The following is a 25905-nucleotide window of genomic DNA, read 5'->3' on the forward strand; positions in this document are numbered from 1 at the left end:
GAGCCTTTTTTCCTCGAGCTCTCTCTGTGCTTTCTAAAGAGTGTCTTCTCTCAGGCACGACGTGGCCATTCGCGAGACGCACAGCTGCACGAGTTAGGGCCCAGGAATCCCATTCCCTTGCTCTCCCAGGAATCGCGCCGCCCTCCAGTTTTGCTCGTGCCTCACGTTATTTGCTAAGGGATAGCCGACCTTCGTCCGGGCACACGCATTCATGCGATCGGCTGGCGGACACCCCTCCTGTTCCCAGCCGCATGGTTGTCGTTCCTTTTTCCTCGGAGGAAGCCAGGGAAGGGTAGGCTTCCAGCCTGCCGGCAAACTCTTCAGTCCTCTGAAACAATTGCTGAAAGGCCCTTTTCTCGCTGCTGTCCTGAATATCAGCCGCTTTCTTCTCTTGTGGTTTTTGCTTTTTTTTTTTGTTGTTTTTAAGAAACGGGTGCCCACCCCCAGCACACAACGAAAGTCATGACCTCAGGTCTGGTGCTCAATGGGAGCACAAGCTCCCAGCGCACCCTGTGAGGCTGAAAGCTCTCTGGGGACCCTGGGACAGAGCGGCAGCACGCAGGTCTGGAGCCTCCATCCCGGTCAGCAGCAGCGCCGTCTCTGCTCTCGTCTCTCGGGGAAGAGAGAGCAGCCGGCGCATGGCCGTCGGCGATCAGTGGACGACGACTCCCGCGCTGTCCTCAGAGAAAATCCAGTCTTGGTGCAGGATAGGAAACGGCAGGCAGGGGTGAGGGGTCGCAAGGTGCAGGAAAGGATTTGGAAGCAGATCCAAACCAGATGGGTGGTGGGGGGTGGGGGGGGGGGGGTGAAGGAGGCCCATCTTCCTCTCAAACAACTGGCAAGAGGGGAGAAAAGAAAAAAAAACAGCCAGTTAGTGACTGGAAAATGGAGCAAAAAAATCAAGATGTACCAGTGCCTGCAGGTGTACGCCCTTATGCAACTGCACACATCCTAGAAAGCTGCAAAAGGTACACACCCAAACATAATCACAGAAATTGCCTTGTGTCCTCTCCTTCCCCTTAATGGCCCCATAATGGCCCCAACAGCAGTGAGAGCTCATGCCGGGCCTGAGATTCGCACTGCCAATTGCTTTAGGAAGGGAATTTCAGGCGCTGATACCCCACATCATGAAAAGAAGAAAGCAGGTGGCTGGCTGGTTGATACAAGCACTGTCGATCAGGTTATGTAAAACCCTGTGGGAGGGCCCGATTGACTGCATAGGCTTGCCCCCCTTCAATAGCAAGTCACCAGCTCTCCCAAAACCATGCTCTTCCAGGCGAATGTTTGACGTTAAGTGATTCTTACGGACAAGCTCCAAGGAACACTCTGAAGGACCCATTTCCAGACCTTTTCTCACCATACATTTAGATATCTGCCAGGAAACATCCACAAACATGAAACTTCAGATGAACAAATTAACCCTTTGTGAGGCTGGTTTTGAGAGAAAAGGTCACTCACAATGTAATTACTCTACATCAGTGGGTCCCACCACACAAAAGCAGTGGCCCCTGAAATCTGTCACAGAACTATCAGATCCAGAAGAATCCTCATTCCTGAAGATGACCTTTTTCTTGCAGAACAGATTCAAAGCGATCCAGAAATGCTATTATGGGCTTATTCAAATAATACAAAGAAATGGATTAATCTCCTACTGCACAGCAGTTTAATCCATTTCGGGCTTTACACGCTGCAGGCTCTGGTGAAGCAGGACTCTAATATGCTCGCTTCATGTCCATCTATGCATCTCCCTTTCTGGAATGGATCAAAATGCTATTTGGCATCTAAAATATCTCTACTATAACATGCTAGCTGTGCGTTAGCAGGATGGAACTGATCCTGTCCTTATCCTCCCTTCAGTTTTTCTGCACTGAGCTGAACTGTTTCATAACAAAGCTTATTCTCCTGCCTTGCCCAGCCTTATCCCTGGCATAATCCAAAGCTTTTGAGAGCATCAGGAGTCTCTTTCTGCATACCTAGGGGTGGTAAAAAGCAGGGCCATAGTGTTCTGAGCCATGAAGTGTTTTCAGTGCAATGCTTTTCCGTTTGCCTATTACAACACACTGCAGGAATAGCCATGGATCAGCATCACTCAATTTAATCTTTTACCGATTTTACCAATTCCCAGATTATAATCCGGCCTCATAAAAAGATCTTCTATTGCCAAAATCGAACGCTTTCAGTTTTTGCTCTCAAGCAGTTTTTGATGGCAGTTATAGGTCTTACAGACACATTTCCAAGCAACTTTAACTCATCATATTCTATGATAGCAGATGCCTCCATTGATTCATTCATGTTTTATAGAACCAGTTGGATGATTTATATAGGCGACAGCCCACCTCTCTTCAGGAGTGCAGCCGAATGGCTTGTTGCACAATAGTGAAATTATTCTGGCCTCAGCTCCTTCCCCCTGTGACTCCTGACAGGGGACGTGGCAATATTAGTCAATGAGACGCGTCATCATTGGGTTCAGGCAGCGAATCGTGTTGCTTTGCTCTCCTGATGACGTTCATGTATAATCACCAACTGCAACAATGCAGAAACTTCAATCTGCCCGGGGAACTGGGGTGCCAGTGAAATAGGTCTCACTGTTAGGATGAGATGGTATCAGTGCCATCACCTCCCAAGGACTCACTGTGATGCTGGAGTTTCCCACATTTATTGTCTCTACCTTGACTGGGTCTTGTAAGATGCTCCTGCTCTCTGACATTTTAAAATGTGTTGTTGCAAGGACATTAAGCAGATGGAGAAATTAAGCAAAGGTTGAAGATTTCCTTCCACATGTTCAAAAGTGGCTGCTGCCTTATTCCTGCCTAAACGACTGCTACTCAAGAACAACCAGAGAGAGACAATGGGAGTGACCCCGTCAAACTCTCCTACCAAGACTGCATCTTCTGCGGAATCCCAGCCACTTCGATTTCCCACAGCTGTGTGAGTGAGCTGTGAAACCCCAACAGCGATTCAGGGCCGGTGTTAATTACCAGGATTAATCTCCCATCCAACTTCTTAAAAGCTGAAGAAAATCAAATGGGCTAATTGACCTGGGCTTGATAAGGAGCAAGGTGGATTGAAAACAGGGAGGATCCGGTCTAAAATGAAAGACGCAGTACATGAGCAAATGATCCTCAGTTTACAGAGGGAAGAGGCTCAGCTGAAAGCTCGAGGCACCAGCTGCCATTTTGTCTCACTTCATCCAACGCTTGATGTTCCAGGTCTGTTGTAGGCCATCTTCATACAGCATGTCGCCTTTAAAACGTTTTCAGAGCATCACGGCTGGTAATTCTGGGCACTGTGACTTCTTGAAGCTACGCAAGGTATAGTCCTGTAAAGCGCTTTGAGTGGAGTGTCCAGAAAAGCGCTATATAAATGTAAGCAATTATTATTATTATTATTATTATTATAATAGTCTGGCTACATTACAGCACTTGTGGTTTCCATTCAGCTTGTTGGAATGGTGTGGCTTCCTCTGCTTACAGGTGATAGGTCTAGCTTCCCCCCCAATCAACTTGGGACTAATTTGCTCCATGGCCATTGCTGCTGGAGATGTTTCCTAAGCCACCTGTACCACTGCCACTGACTTTGAGGCTGAGTCCTGCCTCAGAAATGAGATTTTAAGTTCTCTCAAAAATGTGCCCTGCAGACCTTTGTTTTAAAACAAGGCCAGAAGGTCAAGGGAGACCCCAGGATGCATGAACACCCCTGCAGAAGTTTCTAAGTGAACAGGTCTACAACCTGCACTGCACAGCACACAGCACAGCACAACACACAGTCTACACTGCAGAGCAACACTCCAGTACCTCGGGCATAGGGAGGGAAGTCTGCAACGGGGCGAGCAGAGGAGAGACGGAAAGAGAGAACACTTGTTTACAGTCTAGCGGTACATCTGCCCATCAGAAAAGAATTGCTCGTTAAGCCATCAGACGCGGCATCTGATTCGCTCTCCGGGATCATGGCACGCTATTACAACAATCCATTAACGGAAGAGGGAGAAACATTTAGATCCCAGCCACCCACAGAGCCCTGTCAGATTAAAATGGGCAGCCTGGATCCAGAGTGAACATGAGCTGAACCGCAGGCATAGCTGCATCTGCTTTGTCACAGTAATAAGTATTTACTTCTGTGCCAGGAGCTGACCTTTACTGCGCAGTGTGCAGAAAACTGCAGGGGTCCAGGGTGGTTAAATATGGCAGGAATGCTAGACAGACCTTCTAGCTGTGACCACTTTGTCAAAATCAAGGAACTGTTGGTGGCACAGCAATACCACACAGCTTGGCACTCAAACTCTGGGCAAGAAACACAAATCCTTCAACACGGCATTAAGTATGAAGTGAAAACAAGCTGCTGTCTTTTCTGGATTACTGAAAGACAAGGATCTCACTCATTCCTTTAAGACACTTAAGTGGAGTTCTTTTTAATTCTGCCGAAAGTTTCTAATATCTGCAGTCTCTAAAGAGATCTTTGCCTGCTATTTATAATTAGTCTGTTTAAGTCTGTTGAAAGGATGGCGAACACATGAGCTCTAATTAATCCCATTCCTCCAGACTTCATCCTGTGGTTGCTAATGGTGCCAAGTCAAGTTTGGAAGGGTTGCGCTAAGATAACTGTTGCCATGATACCTGTTTCTGAGTGACAGCATGAAGTCCCGCCTTTCAGAAGACCTTCTGGTTTCTCATGACGACAAGGCAGGCTGTGGCTCCACCCACAGGCACCCCGCTTTCTACAGCAACTGAAGGAGAGAGAGGAAGAGGACAGAAAGAAATGGAGGAAAGACTAAGTCTGATGTACGGTCATGGCAGGTGTATGTAGAAGTGTGTATTACAGATTGTATTCTTTGTGCTAGTACGAGTAACAGTCTATAGAAGGGTATGCTTGGCTCATCCCGCTCATTCCCAGAAGAAAGATCCCAAAGAGCCAGCTCTGGCAGTGTTGTCTTGGACACCCCACAGTTGTGTGTATAAAGAAGTGCCGCCTGTTTTCATCCCTACATGCATCTGTTCTTAACTTCCGCTTGTACCTCTGGGCTCTTGTTTAACCTGAGCCTGAAGAAGTTCATTGAAGTGCTTCGCAAAAAAAAACCCTTAAAAAGGTACGGACATCAGTGGTTCACAGGCAAGGTGTACGTGCAGGGTTTAAAACGGGCTACACTGCTGCTGCACCAGCCAGGTCGGAAAACTGCTCGATATACAGCCCTTCCAACCCACTCCGCTGCTCCAAGCCCCCGCACTTACCAGAGCAAGTATGGTTTCTAATTAGCACTCCAGAGACAGAAAGGGAGGAGAACATCAATTAGGTACAAAAGACCTGCCTAATTAATCTCACCTCCCTCTCCCCAGCCACAAGCCCCTTTCCTGGTTGCTGACAACGCTGTACCAGCATTCATATGGCCACACTCCCACAACCTTTGAACTTGTGGAGTCTGAGAAGGAGTGCGAATGTACTCAGTGCTTTAAAGTGGGGCCTGGTGGTGGTTAGGTTGGTTTTTTTAGGTGGGAATCATTCAGGAAATAAAAACGATCCTGCTGGTTATTACACTGACAAGAGCTGTAATCAGATTACAGATTATAATGCACGTTTTTTTGTAAAGGGATCGCTACGACAAATGGATACTGTTTTCCCCTGAGCTGCTGCCTCCCGGGCAGAGGTGGGCGTGCCGTGTGACCGCAAGGCTGTCCGTGCCCCCCCCCCCCCACCGTGTCACAAGCGTGTACGGCGCACAAGGATTCGCACGGCCACTCACTGGATGAGCGTGCAGGTCAGGATCAGGAGCACGCAGCCCACCACCGACAGCACCAGCAGGGTGGCGATCGTCTGCTGCTGCTGGTTGGTCGCCACCACTGCCAGGAGGTCGGCGTGCTCGCAGCGCATCCCCACGAACCCTGGGTGACATCTGAGGGGGAGGCAGCCCAAACCGGGAGAGAGAGAGAGAAACGAGCGTTAGCCGTGCCTAATCCCCTGTGCGCTGCAGCACGGCACTGGTCAGATTAATACCCCGTGTCACTGGAGTTGTTTACTGGAGTCTAAGATATGCTTCGTTAAGGGAGCCAACAGAAATATCACAAATCTAGCATCACAGCCAATTAGTGAAGGTCAGGGTGCAACAAAAAAATCTCAGAACCAAAAGAGAATTTGTATGTATTTTAACCATTTTTTTTAAAAAATGGACAGCGTCCAGGTTTGTCTTTAACGCTGAGCTCAGATTGCTGGAAGCAGCTGGTCCTTAAAGCTTTCCAACTGAGCCTTACGGAGAGCAAGAAAAAAACAACAACAGGGTGAACGCCCCCCCAGAGGAAACGATGTGTGTGTCTGCCTCTACAGGAAGTGGTCATGGGAAGAGGGGCGGGGAGACTTACACGCAGGCGGGCGTATCCTCCTGGACCAGGAAGCGGCAGGTGCCATGGAAACAGAAATGACTGTGTGTATCGGGGCAGTCGCCAAAGTGAGAGCGCACTGGCTCGGCCAGGGGGACATCTAGGAAGGGCAAGACAAGGCAGGGGGCAGGGAGAAACAGGAAGGAGGGGTGAGAGAAAGAAAAAAGTTAGAGCGATAGAGGATGGAGAAAGAGTCTTTGTTAAACCTTTGTTTGGAGAGAGACAAAATAAGAAGTCTTCTGTGACTCAAAAGCTTCTGAAACCACCTATGAAAGTTAGAAATACATCATCGCTAATTCCAATTTGGGAAAGATAAGATTCTAATACAAGCCCTAGGCTCTTGTATTAAACCTAACTAGTTACTCAGTTACTGGATGTTTTATGGTTGTTAATTTGCTTTCAACAAAGGGTCTTGTGAAAATTAAGATGGATGTGGATCACACTGCTTTGCAATGCGAGTCTGATCCGTTTCCTTTCCAACGTCAGGACTACACCTTCTCTCCCAGTCCAGATCAGCCTTGTCCAGATCACACCTGCACACCTGTCTCTCTGCCCCTGCAGTACTGCACTGTCTCTCTGCCTCTCTCAGTCCTGTCCAGACCACACAGTGCCCCCTGCAGTACTGCATTGTCTCTCTGCCTCTCTCCTTCCTGTCCAGACCACACAGTGCCCCCTGCAGTACTGCACTGTCTCTCTACCTCTCTTCAGTCCTGTCCAGACCACACAGTGACCCTGCCCCTGTAGTACTGCACTGTCTCTCTACCTCTCTTCAGTCCTGTCCAGACCACACAGTGCCCCCTGCAGTACTGCACTGTCTCTCTGCCTCTCTCAGTCCTGTCCAGACCACACAGTGCCCCCTGCAGTACTGCACTGTCTCTCTGCCTCTCTCAGTCCTGTCCAGACCACACAGTGCCCCCTGCAGTACTGCACTGTCCCTCCGCCTCTCTCAGTCCTGTCTAGACCACACCTTCAGATCCCACAGTGACCCCCTGCATTTTAATTTAACAGTACATGTGCATATATTACCAGCAAAACTGCTCTACTTGCACACTGCACATTTTAAATAGTATCATACCAGTTACTGGCCATTTCTTATATTTTCACGTGGTTTATGACAAGCACAGTACAGTTAGACATAATACGTCCGTGTTACAGTACTGTCCTGTGGTCATATCTACTAGCTTACAGCAGCTCTCACTGGTGACTTCAGACTAAGCAGTTAAGGCTTCAGTCAAAAGCAGAAGACAACAAAAAAAAACCATAAATACAATCAGTGTAAAGAATTCTTTTCAGAATGTCTTTGCTTTTTCCCTCCAGAATAGCTGGTTCTTCAACCGGGTGACTGGCTAGGAATAAATAACAAAAGTGAAAAGGCACGAAATTAAAAACAGATAAATGGCTGGATTCTGCAGACACAACTCCATGGTGACTTGGGTAATGTGGGCACTGGGGTTTGCAAACCTCACTGTCTTGATGACTGAGACCAGAGGAGCAGCAGGACCATTCAGACTGACACTGAATTAATGGAAACCCGCTGCGGCTTTGTCAAAACCCAAATCTCCATCCCTCCCTCTCCCCCCTTCAACACCGGGGGTAGGGTGGGCATCTGTCTCGGAACTGTCCATCCCCTCTTTTCCCAAGGCTGCGGGGTTCCGCTTTTAAGCGCAGTCATTTTCCACAATTACAAACGACAGTTCTGGCCTTTTCAGGATCGACAACGATACGAGGACTCAGGGACGCAAAGTGAAATCAGGAGGACGTGCGTTTAGAACTGAAAAACGGAAGGCTTTACACAAAGGGTGGTGGGTGCCTGGAACAAGGTGCTCTAACTATGTTAAGCTGAGGTCCATTCCCTGGGTTCCTTCTACAAGTGACTGACCAACACATCCTTGCAACAATTAGCTTCTGATATCCATGACATGTAGATTTGGATAACTTCCTTGCATTTGCAACATTTATGTTCCTTCGTTAACCTACCATTCTGGCACATATAATTACGACAACTCCTCACAGCACACCTGCGGACGAGGTGAAGACCGCATATGTGCCATTAAGCCGTCTGCTCTATGTTTAGTTCATTAACAGCAGAGCTCAGGCTTGGACAGAGGATCAATCCCATTCTTACCAAAACCACCACAAACCTGCAACCTCCATTCCAGGCAGACAGGACATGCTGCTGTGCCAGAAGCCAAGGTTGTGTCAATTTCTGCTCGTCCGTCACACCAGCCAGGAGGGAGGAATGCAGCTGGAAAGTGAGTGTCAATTCCACATGCCACATGAGGAATGATGGAAGAATCACCACCCATCCATTTTCTTGTCTCTTTTTCCAAACCAGGGCTGCGGGGGAGCTGGAGCCTATCCCAGCAAGCAGCGGGCACAAGGTAGGAGCCACCCTGGACCGGATGCCAGTGCATAGCAGAGCACACGCAGAAACGCAGGGTCACTTTTCGCAGAAGCCAATGAACCTGCCAATGGATCTACCAGTATATCTTTGCGTGGGTTTCCTCTGGGAGCTCCAGTTTCCTTACATAGACCAAACCAAACAGAGGGAACATACCAACTCTACACAGATAGGACCCCAGGAACTGAACCCAGGAGGGCCCCAGAGCTGCAAGGCAGCAACGTGAACCACTGCACCACTGATGGCCACATGATGGAAGAAATTCTTATTTGAAAACATTGAAAGGTTTACCACATGTTCAGGTTGAAGCTGTTATACTGGGATCCTCCGAGATTTAGTCAGTATGGATTACTCTCCGATTCTTTCCCCCCCCCCCACCCCCCGAGATGTAAGTATAGGGTTCTTAGTGGAGCATCTGCATCAGCCCTGCGTGATGATCAAGGCTAAGCTAAACACAGCTGTGTTTGTGTCACATCTGCACCTGCTGATGCTGCAGTCTTATTATTAGGAGCACGACAACAATATGTCCTTGCTCTGGTCTGTTCTCTCCTTCTGCAAGATCGCGATGTTTTAGTAGCCCGTTGTATTTCAGAAACGCAAGACGGTTAAAGATACGAGAGATGAAAGGGGCATGTGTCACATAAAAGCCTTTGATGCAGCAGACCAGCTGACTGACTGTCCCCCCTCCCTCCTCCCACAGACAGTCATTCAGACAGACTGTCTGGACAATACAACATCGGGTTTTGGGTTTCAGATCTTTGATGTCTCTCCTCTCTGATGGAGAAGTCTGGCTCTCAATTTCAAAGGCAGGCGCAGACACACCTGTCTTCTCAGGTGTGACTCAGCTGGGACAGGTGGCGGGGGGGGGTGGGGGAGAGTGGGTGGGCATTATCCGGGCCCCCTTCCCATAATCATATCCCTCCGCAGCATCCCAGAACAGGATGAGCAGCTTTCCCCAAAGACACCCCAGCTGTGTGCTGCCTCACCTTGTCTGCAGAGCACAAAGGGCAGCTATCTGTTACAGCCCCCTCAAAGACCCGTCTGCCCCTCTCAGCAGCTGGCTCCCGAGTAAAGATGCTTCAGTCTCGGGGGGTTTCGCTGGAAACTTATCTCCTCCGGCAGTTTCGCTACACAACAGATTGCTCGCACTGTTAAACCTTAAACCTGCCAGTGCTGAGAGGTACAATGCGGAAAAGAACCAGGAAACCGGGACAAGTGATTTTCTGGGATCGCTCGGAGGCACAGGGCATTGACTGAACAAGCCGGGACGTGCAGAACAGAGGTGCCCGTATCCAAAACACGGCTACAGTATATTCTGCTGGCGATCAGCGATTCAGAGCACGGGTCCAAGGGGGCGCCCCCTCTTCATTCCTCAGCCCTCCTGGGGCGCAGGTTTTCATTGATTTGCTTTCCAAAGTGAGCAGCTCTGCTTCCAGTGGGGTGGCTGAAACACACAAACAGCCCTCAATTCTGGAGCAGCCAAGCATCTCAAATGTCCTTTCAGAGCAGTCGCACAGGGAGAGAGAGGCCACAGAAAGCAGGAACTCGGCACTCACAGCCATTAGGCCCTCAGCAAATAGCCTGGACACCTGCCAGCTCCCTCAGGTCACAAAAATCTCTTTTCGTATCTTCCCTTTCAACATTTCTATCTTTATCTCCCTTTCTTGCGCTGGCAGGAGAACGTTAATGTCTGGAATCACAGAGCGGGTCTTACCGCTAGCTGCCACCCACTTCTGTGAAGCTGCTTTCAAAAGCAGCTTTACCAGGAAGGAATAACATGATAGGAATAAATCAAGCAAGCCCTCTCCTGCCTTCTTAAGGAGTTGACGTTAAATATTAGTTTTTTTCTTTTAAATGGCAAAAATGAGCCTTTAAAATCACAAACTCTCATGAAAACTGGCCACTGGATAGATCTGGTCGAGGTGAAAGATCTTCCTTTCACAGTGGTTTACCACACTTCCTTCTTAGATAATACTGCTCCACAGAAATGACATTTCTCGACAGAAACGTCGAGTTGCAGCAGCAGCAGCATCATCATCAGTGGAGCGGTGATGCCACACCCCTGCCACTAACTAATACTCAACAATATTTGGCTAGGCCAGGCAGCAGGTTTGTGAGGGGTTTTTAAGCAGGAGTCAACCCAAACTAGAATGGAAAGTAAGGGATTAAATGTAGAACGTAGATATAATAATAATTCCTTATACTTATAAGGCACTTTTAATGGGGGACTGGGGACTCCCCTCCACCACTAGCAATGTGCAGCACACACCTGATACTCCAGTCTGCTCACCACACACCAGCTCTCAGTGGGGAGGAGAACAGAGTGATGAAACCAATTCAGAGATGGGGATTATGAGGAGGCCATGATTGGTAAAGGCCAGGGGGAAATTTGGCCAGGATACCAGGATTACACCCCTACTCTTTCCAAGAAACACCCTGGGATTTTTTAATGAGAGTCAAGACTTTGGTTTTACGTCTTATCCAAAGGACGGTGCCTTTTTACAGTACAGTGTCCCCGTCACTATACTGGGGCATTAGGACCCACACAGACTGCAGAGTGAGCACCCCCTACTGGCCCCACTAACATCTCTTCCAGCAGCAAGCTTAGCTTTCCCAGGAGGTCTCCCATCCAGGTACTGGCCAGGCTCACACCTGCTAAGCACCAGTGGGGCTGCCGACTGGGAGCTGCAGGGCGATATAGCTGCTGGTAATGTACAGTAGACAGATGCGGTGAAGAAAGAAAGACTCACACAACAGCCACAAATCCACATACTGTATGCACAGGGCAGGATATCCTTTGCTGTTAGTGACGAAAGGCCAGAATGGAATGAAGTTCAGGTACGAGATTCTGGAAGGGTGTTGGCCACCACAAACCCAGTGATGTCACTGCCCCCCCCCCCCCAACCTGCGGCCAATCAGAGAGTGAATCACCTGGAACGGGGAGGAGGAAGTGACATCATTGCTATTTTATAGGGCTGCGCTCTGAAGGAGGAGGCAGCACAGCAGGGCAGTTGGAACAGACTTGCCAAAACTGGAGTCACACATCAGCTTGGAGATCAGGGAGGGTGCCAGAGACGGGATGTTTTGGCTATGTGGTGCTCTGGGTTAACTCGGGCAGGGAGTCATGTTGGAGAGTGTAATGGTGATGACACTCTGTGGCTCAGCATGCTCAGACCTGCTCGCATTCCTCAGGCTCTGTCAAACACAGACGTGTACACTAACAGATCGCACGCACAGCTACCAGGGTAGCTGACTGGACTCCAAGTGAGCAGAACTCCAGGATTCGCCGCAAACAATACAGAACTTTACCAACACCTTAACATAATATGCCCATCTATGTCATTTATTTTATAATTCTTCTAATATTTGCTAAGGAGATGCCCCTCTCTAGGGCGACACACCAATTCAGGGTGTACAGTATACTCCCTGAAACATCCAGCCCCTGGGTTTGGTTTATATGTCGTACAAAGAAACCTGCAGCTGGAAAAACTTGAAAGGGATCAAACCGCTGTGCAATAGGAGTCTGTTTGCATCAGACATGGGGACACATTATCCCTACCTCTCCCTTACTTACAGGTGAGTGCCTTTCTAAGGAAACACTTTTTTTGGAGCCAATTTCCTGGGTAGTTTTTTTTTCTAACTTGTACCAGTCCAGTGCTTCTTTTTGTACTCATGGCCATCTTGGAGTGACTAAATAAGCACGGTGCACTGCTCGAACTTTTGTACTCGTGCAGGTAACAGCAGTGGATTAAGCCCCAGGTCCCGAGCCGAGATGCGCCAGCTCAGGGCAGATGACGATGACATCTGAGGCACAGAGCATCAGGTCAGAGGGGTACGTTCAGCACCATTATCCCACAACCCCCAAAGCTAAGGTATCAGACAGAGGGGGGAGGGATTCCACAGAAAACACTGTGAGCCCACCGGTTTCTGATTGCACAGCTACTGTAGCCCTCCTTCTGTCATCCTCAAGCCCCAGACAGCCCAGCAGAGCTCAGGTCACTGGAATCCCAGTCATGCCTGGCTAATGTCAGTCCACCCGGGAACTAGCCCACCCTGGCGTACAGAGCCCAACCCGCCCTCTGAGCTTCTGCATCTCCAGAGCCCCCAGACTGGAAGAGTTTCTCCTCATTGCCAAAGTCCTGCTCTTCACAAGAGGGAGGATCTTCCTCACTGAACTACCAGGTATGATCATAACGCTCCATTAGGGAAGGAGGAGGCATCAAAAGAGACTTCTGTTCGTCTGATCCCCTGTGATAAGGGAGTTGCTTGTGGGCTGGTGATCTGCCTGCCGCAAAGCCATACTCATTTTGAAAGAATTAGTAACACCTGTAGAATGTGACTTAACCCCTGCAGGGTAGGAAACCGCTGCGAGCAAGCACACTGGATCTCCTGTAACTCCTGGCACGCTGACCAAAAATACACACAAACCGGTGTTTACAGGAATCACCTGGTTGGGAGAACTTACAAACACTGCATCATCTTCACCACACGTCCCCCCCCCACACACAGAAAAACACAGACACAGGTAGGACTGCAGCATACGGAGGCAAAATCCAAACTGTCCCTTTGACTGGGGAGCTCATTCTAGAAGAGGAGGACTCTGTGTACACAGGCATCACTTGTGCTGCCACATTAAAATGCCTCCTTTGCTTCCTTGTCAACTGCAGGGCCCATCTGGGGCTTGGCTGTACATGGGAGAGAGGACTATTGCTAGAAATACGCATGCTGTGCTTACACATCTATAACGCAAAAGGCAGAGCAAGTCATAGAGCTGCACCTTTCCAATTGGGAAGATGACCCCCACCGGGATTGCAGATGCATGTTGTGCAGGAAGCCACGCCTGATGAGTATAAAAAACACCCCCAGAACACAGAATTTCACTTCCCCCGGGTCTGAGGGCCTGAGCTGCTCCAGAGAGGCGACAACACTTACGATTCGAGGACAGCAAGGTGGAGTTCTCCTGGCCATACACACAGCTGTACATGGACCCTAGAGAACGAGGGAAACAGAGGGAGAAGGAGAGTGTAAGGGTGTAAGAGAGAGAGATTCAGATCACTTCCTGAACACATTTCCAAGCCAAGCAATTGATTTAGAAAACTGCCTGTGCTTATCCTACAGAGAACTGTCCAAGTGACGCCAAACCTTGTATTCAGTCTCAACACAGGGGCCAGAACCAGGGAATTAATAAATATTAATTCTTTTCATCAAGCCCTTTTCAAGAAGAGTGAGTCAAGAGGAGGGTCCTCTGATCATTGGCATCCGTGTCTGTAGTGGAATAACAGTTCCTGCGTTTTCTTTCTGAAGGATTGATTATTGTAAACACCCTGCTTGCAGGGTGCAGCAGTGTGGAGCAGTGGTTAGGGATCTGGACTGGACTGCAACTGCAAGATTGCGAGGTTGGACCTGGCTGCCGAGTCATTGAAAGAGGTACAGGTACAGGTAAAAGTGCAAATATAAATGCTTCAGTTAAAAGTGTCAGCAAAAAAAAGTAAATCAGTAGCTAAACTATCTTAAACACTTAAGTTACACATCACTACTGTCTTGTCCCTGTATTGGCTCCCTGTCAGGTTCAAAGTTTGAAACAGTTTAATGTTCAAAGTTCTATGTGGAAAGACTACTTAGCATCCAGACAATACATAATGCATCTGTTCTATTCCACACAACTCTGGACTACTGTGTTTTTGTACGGTGTGCCCTTGCGGGTCTTGTGTTGCTATGCCCCAAAGCTCTGGAACGTCATCCGGAAGAAATCAGGGCCATTGACACACACTGAGCAATTTTCAATCTTTTCCAAATACTGTACTTTCAGAAAGGTCATTTTCTGCGCCTGTCTTGTCCTCAGTTTTGCAGTTCTTTAACGGTATTGTGAAATGTGCCTTGTGTATTCCAAAGCATTTTAAGATGTTTTTTATTAAGTGCCTTATATAAAACATTTATTGTACTAGGTAGGAATGTTTCATTGCGCTATAGACTTCCGAGATATCCAAGGCTAAACAAGATGGATCTGTTTTCTTGTGTTATTGCAGATGAATGCTAATTAAGACACAAAAGATTAATTTTTCCACATCTAATCTTCTTTCCACAAGTGTCAAGATTTGCTTGGAGTAGTATAGTGCCATTTCCTCACAAGGTTACTCACTCGATAGGTTTTGTCTGTACATTACAACCAGGGCTATGACTGTCACAGTGGAATATGCCTGAAATAGATCTAATAATCAGCCGCTATTTCCCATTATTATATCATTTGTAATAAGTAGGTTAATCCCTTGAGTTCTAATTGGCTCAGAGAATCTCCTCGGCCTTTTTATATTAGCTTAACAAGCTGGAACTACTTTACCCCACCACCCATGACCTCATCACAGAGCAAAATCAATACGCCTCCTGCCCAGGAAATTCAAAGCCATTGATTGGTGACATTTATGCAAGAATTCAATCCCCCTTTTTGAAGAGGTCCTGTAAACCTGCCCCCTCATGAAATATAATCAGCAATAAAAATTAAACAAATCCAGCATTTCATTAAGGTTTTGCAATAATCACTGTGCAGCAAGCCAATTACAAAAATGGCACCATATTGATTCTGTAACATGCTGAATTTATTTCAGCACTCTACAGTGCAGTAACAATATTTCACTGACATATATATATAAAAAAATGTACAAATATAATACAAATTTGTCAGAAGTCAGAAGGAAAAGCAATCTTAAAAAAATGACTTTTTCAGCTTTAGTTTAAAATGAGCAAGAGCTTGAAATGGATGTAAACTAATGCCAAACCCCAGTCATCTCCATACTCCATATTGTTATCTATAGGCAATAGTTCTGCTGACAGTCCTGGGTTTTCACAGGATTGTCATTCAGCTGCCTGCTGAATCCCAACTGCTGTAAATTTAGGAAGCACAAGCACATTTGAAATTATTAGACTCCCTGCCTTCCCAAAACGCATGGGAGAGATGATTAAGATGCAAAAGCATCACCCAATAACACGTTTTATAATTATATATATATTTAGATATTTGGCTGACACATTTATGTCAGCGAATACGTTTGTACTCATTTACACAGCTGGGCATTGGACTATAACAATGTCGGTGAAGCACCTTGCCCAGGGGTACACTTGTCTTTTCTGGGATTTGAACCCCCAAACTCCCAGCTTGGAGACTTGAACGCCATTCGCAGGGCATGATGACACTGTTAAGGTGCAATCACGTGGTCCCCAGTGAGCGCGCCTCCCCTTCAACAGCTGCGTCTCCCAGCCGGGCAGATGTGCTCCGTCTTCCACCTCACACAGGAGGAGGCTAATACTGTACCGTCCTTCATTGTAAAAACATGACTTAATCCAGAGAGCAAAGGAAGCCCATTGCATATCAGTACATCAGCGCATTAGGAAGTCAGAGGCGCTCCGCGGGACAGACTCTTTACAAAAAAACATCGGCATATGAAAATCAAAATTAAACTGAAACATATCCAAAGTTATAGGAAAAAATACACGCAATGATACAGTACATTCAAAAAGCCATTTCAGTCTAGATTCTCGAGGAATCCTTTAATTTACGAAGCGCTTTAAAAAAAGATGATACACACTCTAAAAAGCTAGATATTTAATAGGTGTTAGTGGTGATTCCAGAACATCATTTGAAAAACTTATCTTAAAACGTGTGATTTGTTAACAAAAAAAAAACAGGTATAAAAGCCTTTAAACTCCATGTTATACGGTGTCAAAGTTTTGATGCTATAAAAAACTAAAGCAGGGGGAATTTATAGGGGAAAGACGACATTTATTGCCGACATGCTATATACAAAACGTTCCACGGTTTGGGCGATTAATCACTCCTGTTAAAAACACAGAACTTCTGATCATTAATGAAAAGGGTCTGAGCTGTTTTCCACTTTACATAATTAAGACCGCAAGATTTACAGGTGACGCTGTTCAATTCCAGAGAAACTCGCTATTCTGTCGCGTACTGTATATTGATACGCGATATGATTAGGTCAATATTTTACTCCCAAAACAAAAGAAATATAATTAACACAAAGCATGATTTTAAGATGGTTATGAAAATCCCATCCTATACCCACAGGGCAATAAATACCCCTTGCTAAACTGGGAGTTAGTGGACAGACGATGGCTGATAATTGTATTTTAAAAGGCAAGTATGCCAAAAATGCAGAACACTAATTATACACCACACACACACTGATTCTTTTAATAAGAATTAGCAGGTAGAACCGGAGCCAAAGAGGGAGAGAGGGAGAGAAACTCACGAAAGAATGTGCCGAGTAAATAGCCTGTATACAGACTAAGCCGCGCTAAACTTAAAGACGGACTGAACTTCCGTGGAATTTCGGGAGACGGCGCGTGTGTATACTGTGTGTATAATGCGTGTCGGGGATGATGAGGCGTGTAGGCTTGTGTTTGGTTGTGGAAGCGTGTTAAGAACAGCTCTGTTCGCATCTCCTCTCTCATGTCAAATGCCGATATCTGAAAGCTGATATTTTCCGAGGGACTGAGGCAGAGAAGCCTGGGTTCTGGTCTCCGAGGAGAAAACTGACCCTCTCTCCAACATCTCCACCACAGTGACTTTACCGTATAGACTTTCATTCCGAAGGGGAAAGGAAACTACGAGAAACCGAGGGAGGGAGAAATTTGAGCGAGGAGGGGCGTCAACGTACAGTATGACTAAACAGTGAAAAGAAAAAACGTTTTGCCTGTGAAACCATGTGTGGGTGTCACATTTGCCGTTGTTCTTTCCTGAGGGGAATGATGGGAATGGCAGGGACAGGCAGTGACCACAGCCGGGCCATTGAGCCAGCTGGACCAGGTTGTCCAGAGAGAGGACAGGCTGAAAAAGCAGGCAGCTAAAGAAACGGATATCGGTTCAGAACTGTACTTTTTACTCCGGGAACTTTGGGGGGTTCAAATCCTACAAGACACCTTTAAATGGTAAAATCTGAATAAGAAAAATGAACGGTTGTGGTGTTGGAGGAGTTGAACTTATGAGAACAGGCAGCCCAGTACCCCGCCTGCTGCCTTCGGGAACAGAGAGCCCCTGCGCTTCAGGAAGAGCTCGACCCTGAAGCGTTACGAGGCCGAGACAGGGTAGACAGCAGCTGCGCACAACGTAGCTTTTGTTTCCCAGTGATCAAATGCAAATGAAACCAAATTAATTGCTCTATCATGCTAACAGTTTCATTTCCCCTAAGATGTAACTTAATTACATGCTTTTGTTATAGAGAGAGAGAGGTCTTAAAGGCATTTAATTTATTCACATGCCCATCAGAGCTCTGGTGAGCTGTGCCTTGGAGCCCTGATACTGACATGCAAGATGACCCACATTAACAGGAAAACACTGCCCAGGGATGTTGCCCAGTGAATTCTCTTTGATGGCCTCCTCTTCCTTGATTCATTAGATTTGACTTTAAGGTGTTTGGTATTATTAGAATGTGCACCAAGACTGCTATAAAACATGATGATTAAACAGACTTCAATGTGCAGAAAAAGATACAGGCTCCTGTTATAGGGGTTATAGGAAACAGTCCTCGGAATTAAATATTCATTATTACCCATCTTAAAGCAAATCTTAAAATTATATCTAAAAAATATAAGGCCCAACCTATACATTAAGAGGCATGACTGTCTGTTCTCAGATTTCCATTTCCATACAACAGTTAATCTGCGATTGCTAACGAGCAGCATCTTTCCTGGGGAGTAATTCCACAGCTAATGACAAATTAATCGGTTTACAGTCATTACTTATTAAAAGGCTGGGTAGTTAACCTTTTCATTCCTTACAAAGCACAAACAAGAAGGAACTACCATGATTTGCGGTGTTGGCGATAATGCTATATAGAGTAGCATTTCTAGGTACTTTTTCTTGACCTTATCCAGCGCAAGTCTGAACAAAAAAAAAATCTTTCAAAAAACAATTTGAGGTTTTGCAGCAGTTCAGGGTTTCTAAGATTATACACTTCACACCGTGCTAGATGATGAACTCATAAAAGGATATCATTTTTTTTCCTCTTTTGGTAACTGAGGTTTTTGGTAAAAAAATTGTTTATTCACAGACGCATATCCGAAATGACAGTGATGTTTTTCTCATCTGTTTAATTATAATAATAATTGCTTATACTTATATAGCGCTTTTCTGGACACTCCACTCAAAGCGCTTTACAGGTAATGGGGACTCCCCTCCACCGCCACCAGTGTGCAGCCCCACCTGGATGATGCGACGGCAGCCAAGTGCGCCAGAACGCTCAGCACACACCAGCTCTCAGTGGGGAGGAGAGCAAAGTAATGAAGCCAATTCATAGAGGGGGATTATTAGGAGGCCATGATTGGTAAGGGCCAATGGGAAATTTGGCCAGGACGCCGGGGTTACACCCCTACTCTTTTCGAGAAACGCCCTGGGATTTTTAATGACCACAGAGAGTCAGGACCTTGGTTTTACCTCTCATCTGAAGGACGGCGCCTGTTTACAGTATAGTGTCCCCATCACTATACTGGGGCATTAGGACCCACATGGACTGCAGGGTGAGCGCCCCCTGCTGGCCCCACTAACACCTCTTCCAGCAGCAACCTTAGTTTTTCCCAGGAGTCTCCCATCCAGGTACTGACCAGGCTCACACCTGCTTAGCAGCAGTGGGCTGCCAGTTGTGAGTTGCAGAGCGATATGGCTGTTGGCTGCTTTAAAGGATTTCACTCTTCTGTGGTTTTTCCCAAAGAGAAATCTAGAAACCAAAGATGTGTGTTGGAGGTGAATTTTATTGGCCATACTCAAAGGACCATGAGGAGCAGGTCTGCATGGAAAGCAATCTGCACTGACAGGCTCAAGATGCAGAACCTTTTTGAGAGAAGACTACAAGGAGGATCTGATACAAGTACTTAAAACTGTCACAAAGTCAACCGAGCAGACTTATTCACTATCAACGGAGACAGATGCCCCAGAGGGCATAGTTAGAAGCTATGGATAAGTGTGCTTAAAACTGGAAACAGGAATAATTTTTTTTTTGCTCAAAGAGTTGTGGGAGCGTGGAACAAGCTACCCGTCCATGTTGTTGAAGCCAATATCCTGGTTGCTTTCAAGAAAAGGGTTTTATGGGTCACCCTTAAACCATCAATCTCTACACACTCTGAGCAATTTAGACTTGACAGCTTCAGCAGCTGACTAGCTCAATTATACAGTTTACAGACCATTTCAAAAGAAAATAGAAGAACCCTGTTGCTTTTAAGGCTCACATATGCTCATTCCTGACTTCACTGGACCAATTAACATACTACGTTGAAGAACTCTGGATGACCTGCTGATGCCTGGCCCAGAACCGGGGCTGGTCATTCTTGCAGTACCTCTGATAGGTGAGCATTTGTGCCATGTTGAGAGTCTATGTGCAAGTGCTTCTCTACTTTGATTCAGTGCTTCAAACAATGCTACCCAAATGTCCACGAGCTGGTTTCTCCCCTCGAGTTTGTCCCCATCGTATCCCAGGAGTGATGCTGGGAGTTTGTGTGTGGATGGGGAAGTAGGAAGGGGGGGGTTAAATTAATGTTTTTTTGACCCAAATCCTTTTGATATCCGCCCGTACCACTTGTTCCCCATCACACAATAATCCCGCTGATACTATAATTCATTGAAATCATGTTTCTGTGCTTCCGACCGTGTGGGAGGGGAGAATTGCATCTACGGCTGTAGATTGTTTTCAAGGGCTTAATTTAGCCATGAAATGCAGAAGTTGCATGCAAAGGCTACACTGATAAGGGCTGAGGTAAGCGCTCATTTGGGAAAACTGGTCAGGACTCGGTGATGTGCAGAATCCCAATCGTTCTGCACCTCTTCAACACTCCCAGCAGATGTTCAGCCCTACCACTTGCTGCCTGCTCTGCACGCGCACCCTCTCTCATTCCCCGCCTCTCGCACGAGCATGCACACCTTCTCTTATTCGCCACCTCTCGCACGAGCATGTGCACGCTCTCGCCCCCCGCCTCTCGCACTCGCACTTGCACTCGCACTCGCACTCGCACTCGCACTCGCACTCGCACTCGCACTCGCACTCGCACTCGCACACCCTCGACTTCCTTCCACCCCTAAACGAATCTGATTAATTTTCTTGTCCACCTGCTTTAATGCAAAACATTACTCGGGCTCTCTGTCCTACTCCCTCCAACTCCAGAAAATGGCTGTAGACAGAGGGGGCCAGGGATATTCTGACTGGCCAGAGGGGGATAAGGAACTGGGTACGATAGCAACCTGCTACTGTGGGCTAATTTAGAACACAAGAACAGGTACAAAGGAGTGGGAACCATTCAGCCCATCAGGCCCATTAATTAGTAGTTAATTGATCCTAGGATGTCATCTAGCTGCATCTTGAGTCAGGGTATTGGCTTCAACAACATGTTTGGGTAGCTTGTTCCTGAATCCCCCAACACTTTGGGTAAAGAAATGCTTCCTGTTCTCCGCTTTAAGAGCAGTTCCAATTTAAATGCACTACCAATTCAATATTCAATTTTTTATTTTGGTAAGTGATTGCTCATAATTTGTGCTCCATCCTGCATCATGAAAAATGTTTTTGTTCTGATTGAAGCTTTCCAGTGTTTTCTGCTGTGTAACCTGCTATTGCAGATATTTAAAACAATTCCTAGTATTTGTCAGTTTAACCCCTTTATATCACCTTTGGAATGATCAGCAAGTATTGCCATCAACCCACAGAGTACTCCAGCCTTAGAATGTGAAAAAACAGCCAAGTCAAATTATATATTCACCACTTACAAAATGTATTCCCAACTACACAATCTTGAGAATAATTTTCTTTCTTATCTGCTTATCTGGGGCATATTAATCCCCTCTCTCAAGGTCTCTGGAGAGGCTCTGATTTAAAGGGATCTGTAACATGAAATCCGTGTGATTTCTTAGCTGAACAGAGAAATGAGGTCTAGTGGAGCCACCATTGATACTATGTACTGAGCCTTGCTAAAGTATAGAGTGCATCTCATTTTATTGACTGCAATTTTTAAGTGAATAGATTCGGTTAACACTGAAAAGTTAAAAAGATAAATGTCAGCAAAAATCACAAAGGAAAATTGGAAACTAAAACTTTAATTGCATAAGTATTCACTACCCATGAATATTAGACTAGACAAGTCTCTGCTTCACACATTGGGATAATGCAGTCCTTTCATTTTGTAATTAAATAAAACTGAACAACATTGGAAGGGGGTGAATACTTTTTCTAGGCTTTTGGCCTAGGCTCTAAGTCAAGGCCCTGTATGTACGGCCTGTTGAAATTCTCTAACTGGTACATCTGAATGTCATACTATTTCCACATGAGCTGAAAACCAGGCTTGTAACTGTCTCCAGGTGTGATTTTAACCCACATTACTGTGCATGGTTAAAACTATATGTCTAAGAAGGAAAGGCTACACGTTCATCTCGGTCAGTTCTTAACCTGAGCTTGGTTTCTCCCTTAGTCACCAGGTACCTGTAACCCTAAGATGCAGTGACCTCACATGCATGATGATAACAGAGCTCATCAATGCTATGAAGAGCTTTAACCTTTGCGAGTGACTGGATGTCTTCATGCAGTAAGCAGGACACCTGTTCATGTTCCGAGACCAACATTGACAGTCTGGAGGTTTGGTCAAGACTGCATTACTGTAAACTGCGTGTTCTACTCATGTGATACCTGTGTTACATAATAGCCTTATATAACTATGCCCTCATAAAAAGGTGGAAAAATATTTTTGTTTCATGCATGGCATGCACGAAAAGGACTTTATTTTTATAATAATGACTCATGCCCAGGAAAAAGTTATTACTTGCAGCTGTTTGACAAGGAAAGATAAAGTAGGCTTATGTCCTTCTTTCAGGGAAAAAAAAAGAAGTTTCAACACTTTCTAGAGATCACAGATAGCTTGATAAATATTTTGCAATTTACACCTTGCAGCTGGACACACTGATCTCTTAAATTTCCCTATTCCAGGAACTCTCACAATCCATATCAGAACTGTAATACTAGTAGGTTTGAAATAAAAAAAAACTTTTCAATCTGACTTCAAGTTACTGGTGACGAGATGTTTCTGTGCGAGATTTTAATTTTGTACAGTGCTCTAGGATTCCCTGATATGAAAGGCGCTATATAAAAATACACTTGTCTTGTCTGGAAGTGCTTTGAGATGGTGCACACTGTGGAAAAGCTTACTCATAAATCATTGACAACACTACGCCTCTATTCTATAAATAAAACATCTGGTAAATAAACAAAGTTCTGGCAGTGAGTAGGGAAAAGTGGTCTCTAGTCATTTAATTCAGATTAAATCACATCAAAACTGCCAAGCTGAGCACAAAAAGCATTCAGAAAAACAAATTGTGCTTATATAGAATAGCAAAAGCATGAACTAGTTCAAAACTTGTACCAATTTACAAATCTGCAAATAAACTTCAAAAACTGGGCTTACGTACGACAAACACAATTCTACATGTTTTTCCATCAGAGTGCATGTTTAGTTCTTTGATAGACTTCAGGTGCACAAAAACATTTTGCACAGAAATGTATCCATGCTACAAGGTGCTGAAAGTCAAGATCACAAGATCTGCTTCTTGTTTTTAAACTCATGGTTTTACAGAGAAGAATTTCTCTGTCTTCTCCAAAAACGAGGACAATGTGCTCTTGCTAGATATCACACCTCTCGTATTTTACAATGAATAAATAAAAACAAACCTAAAGTACCTGCTTAGAAATGTGCCATTACAGAGCCCTGACAGAGAATGAGCAGTTATCTGGACTGTGGGTTCAAGTGTGACTTGTTCATTCAGTCACTGATAGAGGAGGCAATTATTCTAGAAGAGAGGTCTCTAACCCTGATTTTCAATCCCCTTACTCTAACAGATCACCCTGAATCACCTGTTCTTTAAAGATTAAGGACACTTGTTTAAACAACTGATCGATTACTGTTTCAATGCAGGGAACACTGGCCCTTGAAAGATATTATGACTTCTGTTCCAAATAGTCTCCGACTGAACTGAACACACAACTTGCTTATTTGGTCACCGACAGGCCTTCAGAAACCGAGAATGTAAATAATCGATAAACCTGCAGGTCCTGGGCTCTCCTCAGCTAGCCGATAAAAATACAATATTGGGGCATGTATTTTTTTTTTACCAAATCTGAATATGAAAACGTGCGAGCTTAAGTGAGAGAAAGAGCGGGTACCGTAGCTTGCGCCGTAAAAATGTTTTACAGCATTTTGAAATTCTACGGTGTTCGGAATTTATAACCGAGTAACGTGGTAAAGGTCCGCATGTAAACACTTAGACCCGTTTTATAATATAAATACTATTCCTTTGCAAAATATGCAAGGTTAATTCTTGAATATTGTGTAACTGGGAATGAAAACACATTTCACTTGCACGTGAGACAGGGAGCAGTTAACTGGACTTTGTTCGCAAGTGAAAATAAAAGGCATTTTGTACCGAAGAGCTTTAGAAAACCGCATTCTTAGCACTAAGCTGGTACTGCAGCCCCGCACGGTACTGACAGACAAAAGAGCTTTGGAAAGTCGAGTGAACAGTGAGGGAAAGCGAGAAGTGAGGATATAAGAGACCGCAATATACCTACGTCGACCAAAAAAAAACAACAAAACAAGACCGGTCTGTTGAACCTTAGAGAACTACAAATAAACTAAACATATTCAACAGATATAAATATTTTAAAAAACAACCCGACTAACACCTTCTATGAACTTTAAAAACGCCTGGATGTCACTCTTCTGGGCTTTTTATTTTACCAAAACACCAAACAACTCCCATCTGTTGTTGATATACTGTTAAAACATCATTGTCACGTACGCTCTTGTTCCTCGGGCTCCTATAACCCTGACGACATCTGTCTATCTCAGTTACAGTCGACAGATGCTATCTTTTCCAGCTTCACTCTTTCGGAGACTGCGCTGACAGCGGCTTTCAGGCAGTGCAGCTCACGCTGAAAGAACAGTACGTGAACGCTCACCCATCAGGAGAAAGACGGCGTCCCAAAGTGGTCGACTCATCCTGGGGCTTTCCGGGCGGCGCAGGCTGCAACGGAACCGAACCGAACCCGGCTCCTGGACACTGAGACCTAGGCGGCTCGGTGGGGGACCGAACCGGGTATTCGGGTCCTGGACGTCTGTCTCTTCCCCGGACCCCCGGATCTTGGTTGCTGTGAAAGGCGTGTGGGGGGGTAACAGTCCCGTTTTGACTGAAAAAGTGCAGCTTTTCTTGATCTAAAACTTCGATTGTCCCTCGGGGAACATTATTGAAACAACAGCAAGTGCCGACCTCTCTTAGGCGGGTTTGTGGCTGTCGGACACGTTCGTCAGATGAGGCTGTACTGGGGCTGTACCCTTTCCTCGTTTCGAGCGTGTCCACCGGTATTTGTTGAAGGATAAACGGAGTTCAAGAGAAGAGTCCTCTCAGGTTCACGTCCAAACAATCCGGCCTCTCACTCAAAGCGTAGACTAACAGTCTGTTTTTGGCCGACCTGCCAGCACGCAGCCTAACAAATTTAAAATTAAAGCATTTAAATCTGTTACAATTGTCCAGTTTTCTCTTGCCGTTCAGTTGCAGGCTTTAGTAGCCGTGTAGAATATAGATTCTCGCCTTCTGCAGCTTTCGGCAAACAAAAAAGCTCTTCGAGTGACTGTCCTGGCGATCGAACGCACTGTCCACCTTCAATTCCGAAGTAAAATAGTTAAAACAAAACCAACCGAGGCGGCGGGCTGACTCCGGCGTGCGGAAAAGCCAGGTCAACTTGTCCACCGTGACTGACGAAACGAAGGATGCCCCTTGTCGTTGAGTCCTTACGAGCCGAAATTACCGTGAGGGTGTAGTAATGACATCCCGTTCACGCTACCATTCCAACTCTCTCCTACTCTTAGTGTCGCTGATTTTGAATTCAAAGTCAAAGTCAGAGCTTCGCTGCCATGGCATGTTTAACAGGTACGCGCACAGATTCACTCCTGCAGTCTGTCCGTACTGCTCTCCAGCTCTCTCTCTCTCTTTCTCTGTCTCAGCTGCCTGTTAACTCTTCCGTCAGGAGCCGCACACACGCCGGAGACAGGTGTGTCCGCCCCCGTCGGGCCTGTTAGGGCATCTCGTAGCGGATGTTGGCTGTGAAT

General features: G+C 46.0%; 1 protein-coding gene across 1 annotated transcript; it reads right to left on the reverse strand.

Moving 5' to 3' along the window:
- Positions 1-397: 397 nt before the first annotated feature.
- On the reverse strand, positions 398-25905 carry tgfa (transforming growth factor, alpha). Its single transcript, XM_088908836.1, has 6 exons — positions 24759-25905; positions 13699-13755; positions 6348-6465; positions 5735-5884; positions 4614-4723; positions 398-835 (listed from the first exon to the last, which is right to left on the reverse strand). Exons 1-6 carry the CDS (start codon positions 24796-24798, stop codon positions 828-830), a joined length of 483 nt encoding a protein of 160 aa, XP_088764962.1. The 5' UTR covers positions 24799-25905; the 3' UTR covers positions 398-827.

This window comes from Atractosteus spatula, chromosome 2 (genome assembly GCF_055471065.1).
Source record: "Atractosteus spatula isolate fAtrSpa1 chromosome 2, fAtrSpa1.hap1, whole genome shotgun sequence".
Classification (NCBI taxonomy): domain Eukaryota; kingdom Metazoa; phylum Chordata; class Actinopteri; order Semionotiformes; family Lepisosteidae; genus Atractosteus; species Atractosteus spatula.